General features: G+C 41.2%; 1 protein-coding gene across 2 annotated transcripts in view; it reads right to left on the bottom strand.

The window, feature by feature from the left end:
- Window positions 1-20,315, bottom strand: part of apoba (apolipoprotein Ba) — a 41,378-nt gene extending 21,063 nt beyond the window's left edge. Inside the window, exons 1-22 of one of the 2 annotated variants that reach the window (XM_052496719.1) lie at window positions 20,188-20,315; window positions 18,701-18,745; window positions 16,547-16,659; window positions 16,275-16,420; window positions 15,906-16,050; window positions 15,666-15,818; window positions 15,011-15,135; window positions 12,224-12,300; window positions 11,017-11,473; window positions 10,500-10,608; window positions 10,219-10,371; window positions 9,833-10,047; window positions 9,299-9,497; window positions 8,921-9,100; window positions 8,626-8,829; window positions 2,881-3,048; window positions 2,523-2,728; window positions 2,067-2,249; window positions 1,826-1,956; window positions 1,502-1,712; window positions 1,240-1,412; window positions 954-1,129 (exon numbers count right to left, since the gene is read on the bottom strand). In XM_052496719.1, coding sequence (XP_052352679.1) covers window positions 954-1,129; window positions 1,240-1,412; window positions 1,502-1,712; window positions 1,826-1,956; window positions 2,067-2,249; window positions 2,523-2,728; window positions 2,881-3,048; window positions 8,626-8,829; window positions 8,921-9,100; window positions 9,299-9,497; window positions 9,833-10,047; window positions 10,219-10,371; window positions 10,500-10,608; window positions 11,017-11,473; window positions 12,224-12,300; window positions 15,011-15,135; window positions 15,666-15,818; window positions 15,906-16,050; window positions 16,275-16,420; window positions 16,547-16,659; window positions 18,701-18,745; window positions 20,188-20,242 — 3,624 coding nt within the window. In that variant the 5' untranslated portion in view covers window positions 20,243-20,315. Of the gene's footprint in view, window positions 1-953; window positions 1,130-1,239; window positions 1,413-1,501; window positions 1,713-1,825; window positions 1,957-2,066; window positions 2,250-2,522; window positions 2,729-2,880; window positions 3,049-8,625; window positions 8,830-8,920; window positions 9,101-9,298; window positions 9,498-9,832; window positions 10,048-10,218; window positions 10,372-10,499; window positions 10,609-11,016; window positions 11,474-12,223; window positions 12,301-15,010; window positions 15,136-15,665; window positions 15,819-15,905; window positions 16,051-16,274; window positions 16,421-16,546; window positions 16,660-18,700; window positions 18,746-20,187 lie in introns of those variants that run through there. The other variant, XM_052496718.1, reaches the window with a different exon arrangement.
- Between the last annotated feature and the right edge of the window lie 1,119 nt (window positions 20,316-21,434).

Genomic DNA, 21,434 nt, shown 5'->3' with positions numbered 1-21,434 from the left:
TATGGACACACACCACGCTGCACCTTGGTCCTCACCTTCTTCCACCAACAATGGCCGTTACAGATCCATTTTCTATTTGTTTTGGTTGTGTTTCAGATTATTTTGTGCCCAATAGAAATTAAGGATAAATAATGTATTGTGTAATTGGAGTGACTTTTATCGTAAATAAAAATGTAATATATTTCTAAACACTTCTACATGAATGTTGATGCTACCATGATTACGGATAGTCCTGAATGAATCTTGAATAATGATAAGTGAGAAAGTTACTGTCAATCCCAAGTATTTTGTGTTTTTCTTCATGTATTGGGTCAGGCCAGGGTGTGGCATGGAGTTTTTGTATTGTGGTGTGTTTTGTCTTGGGGTTTTGGTGTGTATGTATTTGGGATTGTAGCTAGTGGGGTTATCTAGCAAAGTCTATGGCTGTCTGGAGTGGTTCTCAATCAGAGGCAGGTGCTTATCGTTGTCTCTGATTGGGAACCATATTTAGGCAGCCATATTCTTTGAGTTTGTCATGGGTGATTGTCCTGAGTGTTTTGACGTCCTTATTCTGTGTTAGTTTGCACCAGTTTAGGCTGTTTCGGTTTTCATTACGTTTATTGTTTTGTAGAGTTTGTGTTTTGGATTCGTGTTACGTTGTGTGATTAAACATGGATCGCAATATACACGCTGCAGTTTGGTCCGACTCTCCTTCACCACATGAAATCCGTGACAGTTACAGACACACAAATATCATACCTCCCCTCAAAATAAAATAAATTCTAACCTCCCCAGTTATCGTAATGGTGAGTATGTCTTGGGGGTATGATATTTGTGCGTCTGTAACTTTCTCACTCATCATTATTCACAATTCATTCGGAACTAGCTGTAATCATGGTAGCATCCTTATTAATATAGAAGTGATTATTCCCATTACTTTGGAACTCACTGTATTTTAAAAACACAACTCTTACCTCAATGGCTTTGGTAACAATGTGCCGCACTTTCATATCAGTCTTAGCCACCTTCTGATCTAGTATGTCATCAATTAACTTTTGTAGCGCCCTCTGGTAATCTTCTGTGTTTGGGATGAGTTTTGGGATCTCAGAGTTCAGGTCAGACTTCATCTCCACCTCAAACTTGTTGTCATCTGTATGGGAAAACCACATGTAAGACTTGAATAATTCCTGTTTGTAGTTACATTTAGCATTTGCCTTTGTCAGGTCACACAGTACAGAGAAAAAGCTGTATGACACTTACCATATCTCACAATGACTGTTTGCATGGAGGAAGTCTCTGGAATATTGACTGCTGTCTCTAATTGCATGACTAGACCATCGGTGTTCTTCAGGGTTGCAGTAGCAGAGGCATCTGAACTTAGGGCCGGGATGGTCATCTGGACTTGCAGCATTCCATTTTCCATGGACTCAAGTCTAAGTTAATAAACATTCAAAGAAAGGCATGTTAGTTACAGTATTACCAACCTTGCCAAAATGGTAAAATATTCTGGGTTTTCTTTTACCTGGCACGACCAACTAGAGACAACTGTGGAATATTGTGGTTGGTCACATCTAAGGTGATGCCACGTATCTTCTTCCCATTCACATTGCTGTCTGTGACTGCCAGCTTAATCCCTGCCTCAATGTCATAATCAGGGACATGGACTTCAGTGGTCAGAGTGTTCTTGTTCCGGTTGTACTTCAGTGTTGCGGTCGCCTCTGTGGGCTCAGAACCTAATATGAAGAGGACAGATGTGCCTCAATTCATGTTATGTACATTCTATTGGGGTAGCTATATAATTTGCCTGTCTTAATTTGTTATTTTTTTAAAAATTGGACACACATACCTGACGCCCTCAGGGTTAGCTTCAGAGAGTCCACTTTCTGGCGTCCCTCCTTACCCTCTCTGAGAGTTTCAGAAGTAATGGCAGCAGTGTATTCTGTTACCTCCTCTGTTGGTTGGATCTCCACAGCAAGCCTAATGAATTGATAGACATGTGTCTCTTAAAGACTATCTTTTGAATCAATAAAATGATGCAGTTGAAATCAAATGTGTTTGGAAATTCTGGCGATGGACTCAACTCTCACCTGCTCTCCCCTGTAAGGGGGTAGTACGGAGCATCATCTGTTGAGCTTGCATTGGTGTAACGCAGTGTTGTGCAGATATTCATACCAGTAAACAGGGGCTGGCATTCAGTGGAGTCTGTCATACCCTCCCCTATCGACGGCACCATCTTAGTCTGGGTGGAGGACAATGACATCAGCTTGTTGCTGGATTTTGAAGAGATGCAGGAAAATAATGACAAAATCTTTAATATGACTTTTTACATAGTAATGCTTAATATAACTGATTCAAGTTGAGGCTGGTTTATGTAAAGTTTTTCTATGTTAAAAGATGATGGCATTTGATACAACTGGATTCTTAAGTCTGTACTGCGATTCACACTGACAACAGTATGTGAGATACCCTTAACGTTCCAATTATATTTAAAAACAATTATTTTAAGTAGAAATATGTTAAGTAGAAGTTAGAGTAATTCCCACCTGACACTGAAAAGCTGAGTGGTTCCCTTGGGTGCAGGGATGGAGAGTTTGATCTCATTTCTGCTAATGGTGACTTTGGTGTTCAGGGAACTCTCATGGTACATGTTGGTGTGCATCTCAATGCCAGCCAGCACAAACTCAGGAATTTGGATGCCCATTTGCGTAATAAACTCCACACCGACAGATGGCATGAAAGACAGCTGCTGCTACAGGTGAGAAAGGCATAATTCACACTTAAAAATAACCTAGGATCCTAAATGAATCATAAAATTTGTTCAAATAGGGTGGGAATTCATTCAAAGTCTTCCATAAGGCATATACATTTAATTGAATAGAAACAAAAGAGCAGGCAGCTTACCATGCCAGGGGAGAAGCTCAGACCTCCCTTGGCTCCAGGGGCAAAGACACCAGACAAGGAGAATTTCAGGGGTAAGCCAGATGCGGTGGGCAGAGAAAAGCTCTCATCCAGGAAGATATAGTGGGCATAAAGCTCGTTGTCAGTGCTCGACATTAGAGACTGCATGACCTGTGCAAAAATAAAGAGAATAAGGTTAATTGAAACAAAAGGAATTTGGGTCAGTGGAGGCTCCTCAAAAGAGGAAGGGGAGGAACATTCTCCTCAGTGAATTTCATACAAATTAAAATAGTGAAACATTTAAAAAGTTATCCTTTTTAGATAAAACTATACTAAACATATTCACGTCACCAAATAATTGATTAAAACACACTGTTTTGCAATGAAGGTCTACAGTAGCCTCAACAGCCTATTGTAGGGTAGTACCATGGTGTAGCCGGAAGACAGCTAGTTTTCGTCCTCCTCTGGGTACACAAAACCTAGGAGGCTCATGGTTCTTAGCCCCTTCCATAGACTTGCACAGTAATTATGACAACTTTCCAAGGATGTCCTCCAACCTATCAGGACTCATGCAGCATGAATTGACATGTTGTCCACCCAATCAAAGGATCAGAGACTCAATTTACTACTGAATGATAAGCTACAGCTAACTAGCACTGCAGTGCATGCAATGTGGTGAGTAGTTTACTCAAAAAGAAAGAAAGACAATAGTTGAACAGTTTTGAACAAATTAATTTCATTAAAAATGAAGGAGAAGCGAGAGAGAGAGAGAGAGAGAGAGAGAGACATATTTAGTTATATTTTTTTCACTTGCATTTTTACTTAGCTAGCGAAAGCATTTAGCTAGTTTAGCACACTCAAATAGCCGGCTCAAACAGAGAGGGATGCTATGTTAGCTAGCTGGCTATGGCTATCCAACACTGGAACTCTTCCAAGTCAAGGTAAGATTTTGGATTTATTGATTCATTGCCATCGAGGCCTGCCGGTGTAAGTGCTAAACTGCTTCAAATCAAATCAAATCAAATTTTATTTGTCACATACACATGGTTAGCAGATGTTAAATGCGAGTGTAGCGAAATGCTTGTGCTTCTAGTTCCGACAATGCAGTGATAACCAACAAGTAATCTAACTAACAATTCCAAAACTACTGTCTTATACACAGTGTAAGGGGATAAGGAATATGTACATAAGGATATATGAATGAGTGATGGTACAGAGCAGCATACAGTAGATGGTATCGAGTACAGTATATACATATGAGCTGAGTGTGTAGACAAAGTAAACAAAGTGGCATAGTTAAAGTGGCTAGTGATACATGTGTTACATAAGGATGCAGTCGATGATGTAGAGTACAGTATATACATATGCATATGAGATGAATAATGTAGGGTAAGTAACATTATATAAGGTAGCATTGTTTAAAGTGGCTAGTGATATATTTACATAATTCCCATCAATTCCCATTATTAAAATGGCTGGAGTTGGGTCAGTGTCAATGACAGTGTGTTGGCAGCAGCCACTCACTGTTAGTGGTGGCTGTTTAACAGTCTGATGGCCTTGAGATAGAAGCTGTTTTTCAGTCTCTCGGTCCCAGCTTTGATGCACCTGTACTGACCTCGCCTTCTGGATGATAGCGGGGTGAACAGGCAGTGGTTCGGGTGGTTGATGTCCTTGATGATCTTTATGGCCTTCCTGTAACAACGGGTGGTGTAGGTGTCCTGGAGGGCAGGTAGTTTGCCCCCGGTGATGCGTTGTGCAGTCCTCACTACCCTCTGGAGAGCCTTACGGTTGAGGGCGGAGCAGTTGCCGTACCAGGCGGTGATACAGCCCGCCAGGATGCTCTCGATTGTGCATCTGTAGAAGTTTGTGAGTGCTTTTGGTGACAAGCCGAATTTCTTCAGCCTCCTGAGGTTGAATAGGCGCTGCTGCGCCTTCTTCACGACGCTGTCAGTGTGAGTGGACCAATTCAGTTTGTCTGTGATGTGTATGCCGAGGAACTTAAAACTAGCTACCCTCTCCACTACTGTTCCATCGATGTGGATAGGGGGTGTTCCCTCTGCTGTTTCCTGAAGTCCACAATCATCTCCTTAGTTTTGTTGACGTTGAGTGTGAGGTTATTTTCCTGACACCACACTCCGAGGGCCCTCACCTCCTCCCTGTAGGCCGTCTCGTCGTTGTTGGTAATCAAGCCTACCACTGTTGTGTCGTCCGCAAACTTGATGATTGAGTTGGAGGCGTGCGTGGCCACGCAGTCGTGGGTGAACAGGGAGTACAGGAGAGGGCTCAGAACGCACCCTTGTGGGGCCCCCGTGTTGAGGATCAGCGGGGAGGAGATGTTGTTGCCTACCCTCACCACCTGGGGGCGGCCCGTCAGGAAGTCCAGTACCCAGTTGCACAGGGCGGGGTCGAGACCCAGGGTCTTGATGACTGTACACTGTACCACATGACTGTAGAGGGTTTACTAACACGTTAGTTCTAGTAGGTATGTTGACTAGCTATGACATTAGCTAATATGGTGACAATGATGTAAGCTGTGTGTAGCGGTTAGCGGTTATGATATGAAGGTTTGGCTTGGAAAGGTTATTTCGCCTGGTCACAGACAGCTGATGTGTTGTGCACTGAAGTCCATAAGCGAAGGGAAAAGGTGAGAGGAGGAGAACGCGTAGATGCGAGAAATAATTGTAAAATGAGCAAAATGATCATGCTGTGAGCTTTGTTTGCGTGTGATAAACATACCTGAATTTATCCAATTGAAACTCTCGTTTGCAACTGTTGGACTAATGATTACACCCTAGATCATCTAGATGCAGTCAAGAGTGTGAAAGGCAGTATTGAATGTCACCTTGATTACTCTAATTTTGCACCTAAGTTGTAAACTTTCATTCATAGGCCAAGTCGTGGCAAACTCATGATGGGTATAGGGAAAATTAGAGTATCATGTAGTAGCCTAAACCTATCGACGTTACGTTGAGCTGGGTGAATGGAATATGAATGACAGTCAGCCAATATACTGTAATAGAAATAAGGTATACTCATAACAAAAAAAATCGTCCTCCCTCATCTTAAACATCACCGACACTGCTTTTGGTGTGGGTAAGTTCACTTTAACTCAATTAGTGTATGGAGATAATTGAAATCAAATTTCCCACTGGGCACAGACATAAATTCAATGTCTATTCCACAATGGTTCTACGTACACTGAATAAAAATACAAATGCAACAATTTCTATGATTTTACTGAGTTACAGTTCATATATGGAAATCTGTCAATTTAAATTAATCAATTAGGCCCTAATCTATGGATTTCCCATGACTGAGAATACAGATATGCATCTGTTGGTCACAGATATCTTTTAAAAAAGCAGGGGCATGGATCAGAAAACCAGTTAGTATCTGGTGTGACCACCATCATGCAGCGCGACACATCTCCTTTGAATAGAGTTGATCAGGCTGTTGATTGTGGCCTGAGGAATGTTGTCCCACTCCTCTTCAATGTCTGTGCGAAGTTGTTGGATATTGGTGGGAACTGGAACACGCTGTCGTACACGTCAATTCAGAGCATCCCAAACATCAAACATGCTCAATAGGTGTCATGTCTGGTGAGTATGCAGGCAGAATATTTTATTCCCCCGGAATTGAAGGAAGGTTTTTGTAAGACATTTTCCCACATAAATCCAATGATGTGGCTTTAAATTGTGGTTTGATAGAAGACAATGAACTGCTTACATAGCAAATCAACGGATTGACAAATAAACTAATTGGGTAATTTGGGTCGATGGAGATGAATATATTATGTCCTTACAAGCCACATATAATTACGTCATCTCAGTGATATAATGGGATCAATACCACCAAAGGCTGTTGATGTAACCTGTAGTAGTTAAATGATAATGATGGAAGCTTGTTAGTGTCTTTTTTCCTAGTGTCTTTGGTCTGTTTACCCAGAGCAGAAAGTGATCTCAAATGACCTTTTCTGAGTAATACCTCAAAATAGGCAAAGGGTTATAGGATTCTGACTATGATCAAAAGGAAGAAAACAAAATAAAAAAATATATATATAGTATGGTGAATTAATTTAACACTGCATCCATTTTAATGTCAAACAACATTCCATCATTACCTTAACATGGAATTCTGTACAGATCCCTGCGACATGGGGCTGTGAATTATCATGCTGAAACATTATGTCACGTTCCGACCATAGTTCTTGTGTGTTTTCCTTGTTTTAGTGTTGGTCAGGACGTGAGCTGGGTGGGCATTCTATGTTGTGTGTCTGGTTTGTCTATTTCTATGTTTGGCCTGATATGGTTCTCAATCAGAGGCAGGTGTTAGTCATTGTGTCTGATTGGGAACCATATTTAGGTAGCCTGTTTTGTGTTGGGATTTGTGGGTGGTTATTTCCGTGTCTGTTTCACCACACAGGACTGGTTTCGGTTTTCACATGTATTGTTTTGTATATTTGTAGTGTTTTCTCTGTATTAGTCTTTATTAAAGATGTTTAACCCTAACCACGCTGCGTTTTGGTCCGCCTCTCCTTCCCAGGAAGAAAGCCGTTACACATTAGGTGATGGCGTCGGATGAATGGCACGACAATGGGCCTCAGGATCTCGTCACGGTATCTCTGTGCATTCAAATTGCCATTGATAAAATGCAATTGTGTTCATTGTCCGTCGCTTATGCCTGCAACACCACCACCATGAGGGACTCTGGTCACAACTTTGACATCAACAGACCGCTTGCCCACACGACGCCATGCACGCTGTCTGCCATCTGCCTGGTACAGTTCAAACCTGGGATTCCAACGTGTCAGTGGCCATCGAAGGTGAGCATTTGCCCACTTGATGTCGGTTATGAGGCTGAACTACAGTCAGGTCAACACTCTCGTGAGGACGACGAGCACCCAGTAGAGCTTCCCTGAAATGGTTTCTGAGAGTTGTGCAAACAAATTCTTCGGTTGTGCAAACCCACAGTTTCATCAGCTGTCCTGGTGGCTGATATTAAACGATCCAGCAGGTGAAGAAGCCCAATGTGGAGGTCCTGGGCGAGGTTGTGAGGCCGGTTGGAGACAATGTTGGAGGTGGCTTATGGTAGAGAAATGAACATTAAATTATCTGGCAACAGCTCTGGTGCACATTCCTCCTGTCAGCATGCCAATTGAATGCTGACATCCCTACCGACCAATTCCTCCCTAACCCGGACAACGCTAGGCCAATTGTGCGTCGCCCCATGGACATCCCGGTCGCGGCCGGTTACAACAGAGCCTGGGCGCGAACCCAGACTCTGATGGCACAGCTGGCGCTGCAGTACAGCGCCCTTAACCACTGCGCCACCCGGGAGGCCTTGAATCGGCTTCTTGATATGCCACACCTGTCAGGTGGATGGATTATCTTGGCAAAGGAGAAATGCTCACTAACAGGGATGTAAACAAATGTGTGCACAATATTTGAGAGCAAAAAGCTTTCTGTGCTTATGGAACATTTATACAATCCTTTATTTTAGCTCCTGAATCATTGGATCAACACTTTACATGTTGCGTTTATATTTTTGTTCAGTGTACTTTCATTGAAATGACGTGGAAACAATGTTGATTCAACCAGTCCAGTGGGTTAGCTCTGTTTGTAATTTCCTTTTTTGTTGAGTTATCTAGTTCGCACTTAGTTCACATACCAAAAACAATAGCACCATTTTTCAATGGGATTGTATGTGTTTTTTCCTTCAGAATGACCTGTTCAGTCAACCATGATTTACCTTAAGAGGCATGATCTTGAAGAACACCTCAGAGTACATGGCTAGGCTCTGGGCCATGTGTTCAATCTCACTCGACTTGATGTATCCAACTTCATTTTCAAGAATCCTTAGGTATGCCATAGCCTCAGGGGAGTCTTGAGAGCGAAGTTCCCTGACAAGCTTTTGGAAGTTCTGTCCAATGTCTCTCATGAGGTCCTGTGGGACCTGTAAGATATGGAGGATTAAACATGTCCTTAAAAGGCCAAACCAAAAAACTATTCCTTGAACATCAATACATAAAATCATACACTTTTACCTGTCTTTTCCTTCTGTCACTCCTCAAGGGGGGGATCCAGTTCTCCAGCACCTGCTTGACCGAGTCTGGCATCTTGTGACCCGCCCAGTACATGGCCTTGGAGACCGAGTCAGGGAAGAAACCCTGCTCTCCAAAAAGGGCCTCAAGTCTCGCTTCAAATCCATTACCTTCAATACCAACCTTAAAAAAAGAAGTGAGAATACGATATAAAACTTAAACACATAAAGGGGAGACAAGATATCAATGTAATCACACCAATATAGATGCCATTATTCTTTGAAGTAATATGCATTTAAATAAAATGTTTCATTCATTAGATAAATACACTTTTTGTATCATATTTACCAAATAAGTTTCTAAAGTCTTTTCAAACATTACCTCTAACATATCACTATTGTACCCAAAGGCTTTGAGGGTGGTCTCCAGCAGGACTTCCTTTGGCAGGGAGTCAGTGGAATCAAATATCATGTTGCCCTTCATGGAGCCCATGGCAGTGTCCATTTTGTAGTTGCGGGACATTGTGGTGAAGGGGTTAGCAGGATGCTGATGGTCTTGCAATGCCTCCTCGATATACTGTCTTATTCTTGAGGAAAGGAGAAAGAGCACTTTTCAGAACCCACAACTTGTTTGTGTTGCGCAAGTGATTATGGGGATTGGGAAAATAGGGTATTATTTTGTTGCTGTGATTCTATTGAACACAATCATGTCCATGATTTTGTAGCTGGACAGACGGATGAAAAATATAACTAAATGAAGATGATTTTCTTACACAGGTGTCAAAAACATATACAGTAGGAGATGCAGAAAACAATGACACCTTCTACCACTGTGATCACACATTAAGTTAACCTTGTAAACTACGTATATAAACGAATAGGGAGTGACTGAACATATCATACAGAAAACAGTCACTTACTGCTGCGTTTGGGATCATCAGAGTGCCGGATGTTGTCAAGGTGGGAGGCCACAAAGCTCCTGACCTGTGGGTCCTGCTCGTCATTCAGCGTGGTGATCACCTTGCTAAGGAGTGCATCATCAGGACTCTTCATAAGCATCAGATAAGCTGCCACACGTTTCTGGACGGGGTTCTCAGCATCCTGGTACACCTCCAAGAGACTTTCTCTGACCTGTCATTCACAGCACAAACCTTTTAGCTTATTAGTACAGATTGTTATTGATAGGATTATGAACAGTGTGCTAAGTAATAAAAGTATATAACTGAAGAGAACTCAAAGAAGAACGTTGAGAATTTATTGAGTAGGTTTAGGTGGTGGGTATGGTGGTGGGCATTGAATCACCTCCTGGTCGATGTCCATGAGTCTGAAGGCCTGAATTGCTGCCTTCTGGACAGATAGAGAAGCACCCTTCTGCACACAGTTCATGAGGGACTTCTTCAAGCTCAGACCGACATCACCGGTAGATTTCATAGCTTTACCCATAACACCTATTACCTGGAATATGTTTGTGAAATAATTAAGTTGCAAGGTGCAATACTGACTAGCTGTATATGTATGTTAGGTATACAACAACACAATACTTAAAACAATACTTTTAATATTGCGTATAAGTGGTTGTATACCCTTAGTGTCAGGAAAGTCATATCCTCATTCCCTGAGCAGTCTCCCAACATGGTATCCATGAACTCTTTCACATCTTTGACCTCAGCGGTGGGATGTCCTGGGTGGAACCTGCAGATGAGTGTTGGGAATATGTTAACAGTGCTGAATTGTGTTGTGACTAGGTTTGAAAAATTCTGGGCACTTTCAATAAATTCCCTGGTTGTCTTGAAATCCCGGTTGGAGGAGTATAAGCAATAAGCAGGAAATCTGTAATTCTCCAACCAGGATTTCGGGAAAACCAGAGAATTTATTGAACATTTTGCAACCCTAGTTGTGATGGTAAGTATTGCCCTATGGTGGTTAGCTTCAACAATTAATTGAATAAAAAAATCTAAAAAGTTACAAAGCTGTTATGGTTACAGTCAAATAAACTTCAACAATATTCCCCCCTCCCAAAAAAAGGCAATTGATGAGATATCGATGATTTCAGTTATTTTGAGGAAGAGTAAAAATAGTAAAGAGTGTAATTTCACTTACTTCCTTACTGTGTTTGCCAGAGCGTACATAATGGCTTTGCTCTGCCTGTGTTGGGCCACACTGAGCATATCTCTGACCCGGTGGGAATCAGGGCTCGACTGGAGGCTAAGGGCGTACACAAAGGCATCCCCCTCCACAGCGTTGCTGTCCATCGTCCTGATGACTTGGAGGATGGCACTGGTGCACTCTGGTGTTCCACACTGGGCCAGGGCCTGCCAGGTCAGCATACCACCCTCCACCATCATCTCTTCCACAGCCGGGCTCAGTGTCTCGTTCTTAAGGGCACGAAGCTCGGAGACCAGTTTCTGGAAGAGACCTGGCCTCCTCTGGCCCTGGTCAGTGCTCGACAGACCGCTGAGGTCTCGCAGCGTGCTCAGCACAGCTTCTTTGGTCTGAGTAGGAGCCTTGTCCTCTGGGTACTCCATGTGAAGGGGTTGATTGCGGCTGGTTTCAACCTCTACGTCAACGTACAGGGAGAAAAGAACAGGTATGGAAAATCCTTCAAGAAGTTCCCTTCAACTCATGTTATCTGCTTAATAATTGACACTTTACTTGACATATAATGGCCAAACCACAGGGTCATGACCCAAGCCAAATGAGCTGAATTTAATGTTATTGTCACGCCTTGGTCATTGTATTTTGTGTTTTTGTTATATGTTTGGGTAGGCCAGGGTGTGACATGGGTTTATATGTTGTTTTCGTATTGGGGTTTGTATTAGTTGGGATCGCGGCTGATTAGGGGTGTTGTTAGGCTTGGCTGCCTGAGGCGATTCTCAATCAGAGTCAGGTGCTTATCGTTGTCTCTGATTGGGAACCGTATTTAGGGAGCCATGGTTTCGCTTTGTATTTCGTGGGTGATTGTTCCTGTCTCTGTGTTGTGGTCACCAGATAGGCTGTAATAGTTTCATGTTCCGTTTTGTTGTTTTTTGTATTTAGTTTCAGTTATTTCATGTACTGCGTTTTCTTTCATTAAAGTCATGAGTAACCAACACGCTGCATTTCGGTCCGACTCTCTTTCTTCAACAGACGAGCGAGCATCTTTACAGTTATAAACTGACAGCTTTCATGGTATCAGTACGTAATTGTTAACACAATGCTATGCAGCTCTTATAACAAGGGGATATTTTTAGCAAGAGCCATCACAGATCGCAACAAACACAACACTCACACTTCCTGATAGTACAGTACATGCCTTCATGTTCCTTACCAACGACTCTGTTGTTGATCTTTGCTGAGTCTTTCAAGGTCAGGCTCTGTGTCACCACAGATGATATTCCGCTATTCCTGCAGATGGGTAAAAATTGGCTTTACTGAAATCAATTCAAATATTTTTGTAACACGCACAATTTAAGGTTGAATATTTTCCAGTGATAATTACAAGAAATGACCGGGATTCAGGTATTCCCGTTGTGACGACCCTCCCACTCTGTCTGCCGTATTCCCTCTTTGTTCTTGTTTCCTTATTAGGATGCCGGTGGGCGGAGTTGGGAGGGTCGTCAGCTACATGGGAAACACCTGGGCCCGGTGTGTCCCAGGATAAATTCATGGAGGAGACTCTCTCCATGCAGACACCTTTCTAGATTTTGTTGTGTTTCTTGGTGGTTTTTTGATGCTTTGGCATCTTTCAACACCCTGCATTATCACATTCATGCATGCAAAACACTCACTTACACTACTGATTACTGATTACACACACCATTGTACTTAGTTACTTATTTAATAAATATATGTTTTGTTACTCCTTATCTCCACATTGTCTCCCTTTTGTTACGGGCTTTGAGCCGGTTCGTGACATGGTTCAAATCGGAAGTGCCATTTTAAACATAAAATATCAGCCATACTGACATGATTATGCCACTGTAAATGGGGAAATATACACAGGAATTTAACGTTGTTGTTGAATTTGTTTGATGCAATTTAATCAACTCAAAGTTCTCTCAAAGTCACCAAACTATTTCGTTGATGTAGCCTAGTTGTTTGTTTTGTTTTTTAAAAACGTTTTACTCCCTAATTTGTAATTACAGTCTAGTCCCATTGCTGCAACTCCCCTATGGAATCAGTAGAGGCGATGGTCGAGAACCATGTGTCCATGAAACATGACCCAGCCAAGCCGCACTGCTTCTTGACACACTGCTCACTTAACCTGGAAGCCAGCCGCACCAATGTGTTGGAGGAAACGCCGTACAACTAGCATTTGAAGTCGGCGTGCATGTGTCCGGCCCGCCACAAGGATAGGAGTCGCTAGAGCATGATGGGACAAGGACATCCCGGCCAGTTAAATCCTCCACTAACCAGGGCAACGCTGGGACAATTGTGCGCTGCATCATTGGTCTCCCGATTGCGGCTGGCTGCGACACAGCCTGGGATCGAACCCGGGTCTGTAGTGACGCCTCCAGCACTGTCTTAGACCGCTGCGCCACTCGGGAGGCGATGTAGCCTAGTTTTAATGTAGTCTTATGAAGCACTGATGGCCGATTGGTAAAATATTATGAGGTCTAGTGAAAATTACATTTGTTTTAGTATATTTTTGACTGAAAGATGTCAGACAGCTTGTTGTCCCTTTTCTCTTCCCTGGCTTGCACCTGGCAATTGGGGAGTTGGGGGAGGTTGTGGCTGTTTTTACTTGAGGATAATACACTTATTGCGATAACTTTGTCCCAGGGAACATGAGATTCTCCGCTATACAAACAGATAAGCTAAGCAGGCCTAGGGTAGCAGAGGAGAATCATGGATATTGCAGTTGATAAATTGCCCGTGAATCTGACCAGTATCCCACCGTGAGCTCACTTTTGTTAGCATAGGCCTAACATCATGAAACAAAATTGCAAATGTCTATTTCCTCAAGCGCATTTGTGGACAGTGTATCCGCCATTTTGTGATTAGCAACAGTTTATATTTTGAGTCTCTGCCAGTGCCACACGTTAGTTTGGAAATTTTAATGTATGGATATTGAGATTGGACATTGTCTACTGTAACTGCGTCGAGAGGTTGAGTGTAGCCTGCACACTTAGTAAGCAATTATATTTACAGAAACCATGCAAGTAGCTATCACACAAAAAAATCATTTTTCTATATAGTGCCAAATAAGGATTATTTGGCTTGTAAAGATGGCATATCCTTTTAGGTGCTATATTGAACCCTTTTTGAAGCTTCTATAAAGAACCATGCTCATACAGTTCTAAATGGAACCGTAATGGTGCTATAGAGAACCTGTTCCCAAAAAATAACTATTAAAAAAGATTATATTTATCACCAAAAAGGGTTCCGCTATCGTTACATCCATTTTTGCCGCTGTACAGAACCCTTTTCAAATGTTCTTTATCAAATCAAATGTTATTTGTCACATGCGCCGAATACAACAGGTGTAGGTAGACCTTACAGTGAAATGCTTACTTACAAGCCTTTAACCAACAATGCCGTTTTAAGAAAAATAAGTGTTAAGTGCGATAGCATAGAGAACAGTCTATGGCTGCGGTCCAAACGCTTAAAATATACACCCTATCCCCTCAGCCCTCAAATTACATGGTTAAAGTATGGTTAAAATTCCATAGTTTTCCATAGATTCTTGGGGAGGGTAGGCTATGGCCATCTTTTTTTAGTGCTGATCTGATGTAGAATGTAGGCCTACTTGGTGTTTCCAATGGCATGGTAGAAGAATCCGTCACACGTAGCGCTTTGAATTAATGGCGACTTTGCGTAATAGGCCCACAGTAGGCTACAACAGCGCACACTCACAATCACACACAGACACACACACACACACACACACACACACACACACACACACACACACACACACACACACACACACACACACACACACACACACACACACACACACACTGTGTTGATTGATCATGCCATTATTTATCTCGGGAAACGAGAATGGGTTTGGGCGGGAAATCATGGTAGCCCAGTTCCCGCAATTAAACCCTAGCACACACACGCACACTTGCACACCGCACATACACATAAATGTTTGTCGGTGACTTACTCATGTGAGAAGGGCAGAAAAATGTGCTTTTCTGTGCACACAGCATTGGTCATATGCTTTCTCCTGTTGTCAAACTGATAGTTGCAGTCCTGAGTACTACTGATGAGCTTGGACAAAGGACCATGCTGAAGAAAGAGTGATAGCCATATAATGACATTATTACCTTTTTTAAATTTCCTGAAAATCTCACATTTGAAGTTATAAGAAAATACACATATCTATCAAAATGGCTGTATGGTTTGCTCAGGACTTCCTTGAAATGTCATATATTTTATAGACTATAATTGCTCTAAAATAACATGATATAATATCATATTATATGTCACTTTTAGCAGTCACTTTGAGAGCAAACATTTTTGTACAGGTGTAGGATTTTAATTTGATCACCCTGTTGATGCAGGAAATTTGTAGTGTAAGGTAAAAAAGGCTTCTAAAGTTTGTAATTTTCACTTTTGTATCAACCCCTACAAAAATGTCCATTCATTATAATCCACACAATATTTCACATTTCCTGTTGCTGTAGGATTATTTTTCTACTGTGAGAAACTGGTCAAATGAAGATCCTATATCTGTATGGGTGGACCCAGAGGGAACCCACAACATTTTCAACACAGTGAAGTTGTACAGGTTTAATGTTTTTGAAGTCAGGTCTCACCAGGCTTGGGAGGAGGGCCAGGGGGCTGCTGGGGAGCTTCATTCTGCGGAACTGATCACACTGAGACAGATCTCTGGTGAGGGTCACATCTGTATCAATGTCCTTCCTGGAGTTGACGGTGTAGTCAGTCTTGCACAGGCCATGCACAGTGTTCTAATGAGGAAAGGGAAAAATATACATCAATATTTCCCTCACTTTCCCTCAGTGCAATAGTGCACTTCTAAGAAACACCTGACCTACCATAATGTTGTTTCTCTCCTCCATGACAGGGACGTTGAGTGCGGAGATGATGCCCCTCTTGATGTTCAGGATGTTGACAGGCTCATCTGGCTCTGGGTAGAGGCGTATCCCGACGACCGGCTCCCATGTGATTTTCAGAGGGTTCCTGAATACAAACGACACACCAGACAATAAGTCAACATTGTCAAATTAATTATAGTTGATCTGTTCTTTCACTGGACTAATAATACATAGTGTTATTAATTTTACAAGTGAAAAATGATTGAAATGGTTCATAAAAAATGATGGAAAGTGAAGGAGAACATTTTATGTTCAAATCATCAAATTGACAATACATGTTTTATCTTTATGGTAAATGTTTCCACTGACTTCTCCATAGCAGTCTGGAAGGCATCAGCTCCTGCGGCCTGTCTATACACAGGCTCTCCCTGAGGGTCGATGACCGACACCTCACTGAGAGCACAGTTCGCTGTGTGAAGAACGAAGCTGCATTCTTGTGGGACTTCGAGTTCAACCTAAACGAGGAGGATAATAACAAGAGACAAACAGAGAGAGGGAGGGGCAGTAAGATAAGAGCTCCCCCGTTTACCAGGAGAAACAATAAAAAGTGGAGCCACAAAAAGAAACAGACATAGGCTTACCTGACATGTGACTTTGGGGCCATTCCTGAGTTTGGATGTACCAGTCACACCATTTTTGCTCTCTGTTGTGTATTGGTACACATATTTCTTAAAGGTCTTAAACCTTGCTGACACTGGAGATCACAAATAATGGGCAAATCAATTTGAATAATGTCACTGAATGTACAAGTATTATATCAAATATTATATCATTTATATCAATACTTCTAATATACTAGCTACGAGCCACTGGCTACATTTTAGATGTACAGTACCAGTCAAAATGTTGGACTCACCTACACATTCCAGGGTTTTTCTCTATTTTACTATTTTCTACACTATAAAATAACAGTGAAGACATCAAAACTATAAAATTACACATATGTAATCATGTAGTAACAAAGAAAGTGTTAAACAAATCAAAATATATTTTATATTTGAGATTCTTCAAAGTTAGCCACGCTTTGCTTTGATGACAGTTTCACACACTCCTGGCATTCTCTCAACCAGCATTATGGGGTAGTCGCCTGGAATGCATTTCAATTAACTGGTGTGCCCTGGTAAAAGTGTAAATTGTGGAATTTCTTTCCTTCTTAATCCATTTGAGCCAATCAGTTGTGTTATGATAATGTAGGGGTGGTATACAGAAGATAATTAATTGGTAAAAGACCAAGTCCATACTATGGAAAGAATAGCTCAAATAAGCAAAGTGAAATGACAGTCCATCATTACTTTAAGACATGTAGGTCAGTCAATGTGGAAAGTTTCAAGAACTTTGAAAGTTTCTTCAAGTGCAGTCCCAAAAAACATCAAGCGGATTGGCTCTCATGAGGACCGCCATAGGAAAGGAAGACCCAGAGTTACCTCTGCTGCAGAGGATACATTCATTAGAGTTACCAGCCTCAGAAATTGCAACACAAATAAATGCTTCACAGAGTTCAAGTAACAGACACATCTCAACATCAACTGTTCAGAGGGCACTTCGTTAATCAGGCCTTCATCGTCGAATTTCTGAAAAAGAAACCACTACTAAAGGACACCAATAATAAGATAGACTTGCTTGGACAAAGAAACACAAGCAATGGACATTAGATCGGTGTAAATCTGTCCTTTGGTTAGATGAGTCCAAATTTGAGATCTTTGGATCCAACCGCCGTGTCTTTGTGAGACGTAGAGTAGGTGAACGGATGATCTCTCCATGTGTGGTTCCCACCGTGAAGCACGGACGAGGTGTGTTAATGCGGCGGTGCCTTGCTGGTGACACTGTCTAGGATTTATTTAGAAATCAAAGCACACTTAACCAGCATGGCTAGCACAGCATTCTGCTGTGATACGCCATCCCATCTGGTTTGTGCTTAGTGGGGCTATCATTTGTTTTTCAACAGAATAGTGACCCAAAACACACCTACAGGTTGTGTAAGGACTATTTGACCAAGGAGAGTGATGAAGTGCTGCATTAGATGACCTGGCCACCACAATCACCCGACGTCAACCCAATTGAGATGGTATTGGATGAGTTGGACTCCAGCGTGAACGAAAAACAGCTATCAAGTGCTCAGAAAATATGGGAACTCCTTCAAGACTGTTGGAAAAGCATTTCTCGTGATGCTGGTTGAGAGAATGCCAAGGCTGTTCAAAGCTGTCATCAAGGCAAAGGGTGGCTTCTTTTAAGAATCTCAAATCTAAAATATATTTTGATTGGTTTAACACTTTTTTGGTTACTACATAATTCCATATGTGTTATTTCATAGTTGTAGAATATAGTAAACAAATAAAAATAAAAAGTTTGAATGAGTACGTGTGTCCAAACTTTTCACTGGTACTGTACTTCTACATAATGCAAAACAAAACATCATTTTTTTAAATGAAGAAAAAAAAGAGAAGGGTTTTCCCTTATTTAAGTCAATATTTTTTACACAACATCCTGGGTTCACAGTCGAAGTTCCAAGTCACCACTTGAACTCTGGACCTTTACTGAGTAAATGGAAATTCTCTTAGTGAATAACATCAATTGTACAAATCATGAACATCATGGCGCAAGAGTTCAGATACAGCCATGTTATCTCTGTTATCTCCAGTTCCACTAAAACTCAAAAACCAGGACAGGTATCGATCTAAAAGCATTTATTTACTGAACGTAAGATTAACAGTTCAAGTAAATTCTTAGAGACTTACATGGGCATGATGACATCTGTTCATCAGCATTTTCACTGCCTTTCTCTAAAAAGCAAATAAAAGAGTCCTAATGTTTGTGAAAAATGTTACATTGGTGTAGCATTTATTTATACTGAACAAAATATAAATGCAACATGCAACAATTTCAAAAATGTGACTAAGTTACATTTCATACAAGGATATCAGTCAATGAAAATAAATTCATTAGGCACTAATCTACAGATTTCACATAACTGGGAATATAGATATGCATCTGTGTGACCACCATTTGCCTCATGTTGTGTGACACATCTCATTCGCATAGAGTTGATCAGGCTGTTGATTGTGGCCTGTGGAATGTTGTCCCACTCCTCTTCGATGGCTATGCGAAGTTGCTAGATATTGGCGGATACTGGAACACGATGTCGAACATGTCGATCCAGAGCTTCCCCAACATGCTCAATGGGTGACATGTCTGGTGAGTATGCAGGCCATGGAAGAACTGGGACATTTTCAGCTTCCAGGAATTGTGTATAGATCTTGCAACACGGGCCATGCATTATCATGCTGAAACATGAGGTGATGGTGGTGGATGAATGGCACGACAATGGGCCTCAGGATATCGTTGCGGTATCTCTATACATTCAAATTGCCATTGATAAAATGCAATTGTGTTCGTTGTCCGTAGCTTATGCCAGCCTATACGATAACCCCACCGCCACCATGGGGCACTCTGTTCACAAGGTTGACATCAGCAAACCGCTCACTCGAACAATGCCAAACAAGTGGTCTGCGGTTGTAATGCCGGTTGGACATACTGCCAAATTCTTTAAAATGACGTTGGAGGGGGCTTATGGTATAGACATTAACATTTAATTCTCTAGCAACAGCTCTGGTGGACATTCCTGCAGTCAGCATGCCAATTGCACGCTCCCTCAAAACTTGAGACATCTGTGTCATTGTGTTGTGTGACAATCCTGCACATTGTAGAGCAGCCTTTTATTGTCCCCATCACAAGGCGCACCTGCGTAATGATCATGCTGTTTTAATAAGCTTTTTAATGTGCCACACCTGTCAGGTGGATGGATTATCTTGGCAAAGGAGAAATGCTCACTAACAGGGATGTAAACAAATTTGTGCACAACATTTGAGAGAAATAAGCGTTTTGTGCGTATTTACAATTTCTGGGATCTTTTATTTCAGCTCATGAAACATGGGACCAACACTTGACATGTTGTTTTTATATTTTTGTTCAGTATACTTTGCTACATTGAATCTGTGTAAATGTCAGACATGCAGTTGAGCATACATTTTTAGACATATATTTTTCAAACTATCCAAAATAATTTGATGTCATTAATTAAAGTAGATTGTAGTATAGAATATAATTATATTCCTAATATATTACTAAAATATGTATCTTCCTATATTGACTAAATAAAATGCAAGTGATGAATAGTTTTCACTATCTTATGAAAATCGGAGAGTAATAAAATATAAAAACTTACGAGCAAAGACATTGGTGCTCAGAAGAAGTAATAGCCAGATCTTGGGGTCCCCCATGATGGGCGCTCAACAACAAAAAAAGCTCTGTCCCTTATGTTGGGTTGAGCTCTCTCTCAACCGTAACTGATTCACTAACCACAGGACCTAGATTGTTTATAATGTCTCCCCATATCTCTCCTAGTCCCTCCCAAAGATAAATCAATGTTGCAAATGTTGTGGCCAATTCAAAGGTCATCAACTTTGATTAGTTGAACAAAGGAGAAAATTGTCACTATTCTAGAATATGTGAATTGCACATTTGTCAGTATTGATTCTCCCGTTTAGCAATTGTTTTGGATCAAAATATCATTGTCTCCTGTTTTGTTTCTCAGGGATCTACTGTCCTGTAGCAACTTGCAACAACTACCAGTTGCACATTATGTAGGTCAGTATACTGTATGAGGAATTATAGCTATGCCCTAATCCATGTATAGCTTTTAGAAAAGTTGGAGAAGTTTTTCGTACATTATTTAAATTACACAAAAGTCTAATATAGAGATGCACGCTGAACAGTAGGATTTGGTATATACAGTATCAGTTAAAAGTTTGGACACACTTACTCATTCCACAGTTTCTCTTTATTTTACTATTTTCTACATTGTAGAATAATAGTGAAGACATCAAAACTTAAATAACACACATGGAATCATGTAGTAACCAAAGAAGTGTTAAACAAATCAAAATAAATGGTATATTTGAGATTTTTCAATGTAGCCACCCTTCAATTAACAGGTGTGCCTGTTCATTTGTGGAATTTCTTTCCTTCTTAATGTGTTTGAGCTAATCAGTTGTGTTGTGACAAGGTAGGAGTGATATACAGAAGATAGCCCTATTTGGTTACAGACCAAGTCCATATTATGGCAAGAACAGCTTAAATAAGCAAAGAGAAATGACAGTCCATCATTACTTCAAGACTTGAAGGTTAGTCAATGCTGTAAATTTCAAGAACTTTGAAAGTTTCTTCAAGTGTTGGCCCAAAAACCACCAAGCACTATGATGAAACTGGCTCTCATGAGGACCCCCACAGGAAAGAAAGACCAAGAGTTACCTCTGCTACAGAGGATAAGTTCATTAGAGTTACCAGCCTCAGAAATTGCAGCACAAATAAATACAGAATTCAAATAGCAGACACATCTCAACATCAACTGTTCAGAGGAGACTGCTTGAATCAGACCTTCATGGTCGAATTGCTGCAATGAAACCACTACTA

The sequence above is a fragment of the Oncorhynchus keta genome, chromosome 35 (assembly GCF_023373465.1).
Source record: "Oncorhynchus keta strain PuntledgeMale-10-30-2019 chromosome 35, Oket_V2, whole genome shotgun sequence".
NCBI lineage: Eukaryota > Metazoa > Chordata > Actinopteri > Salmoniformes > Salmonidae > Oncorhynchus > Oncorhynchus keta.
Note: the sequence above shows the minus strand (reverse complement) of the source record. Positions and strands in the feature narration are given on the sequence as shown.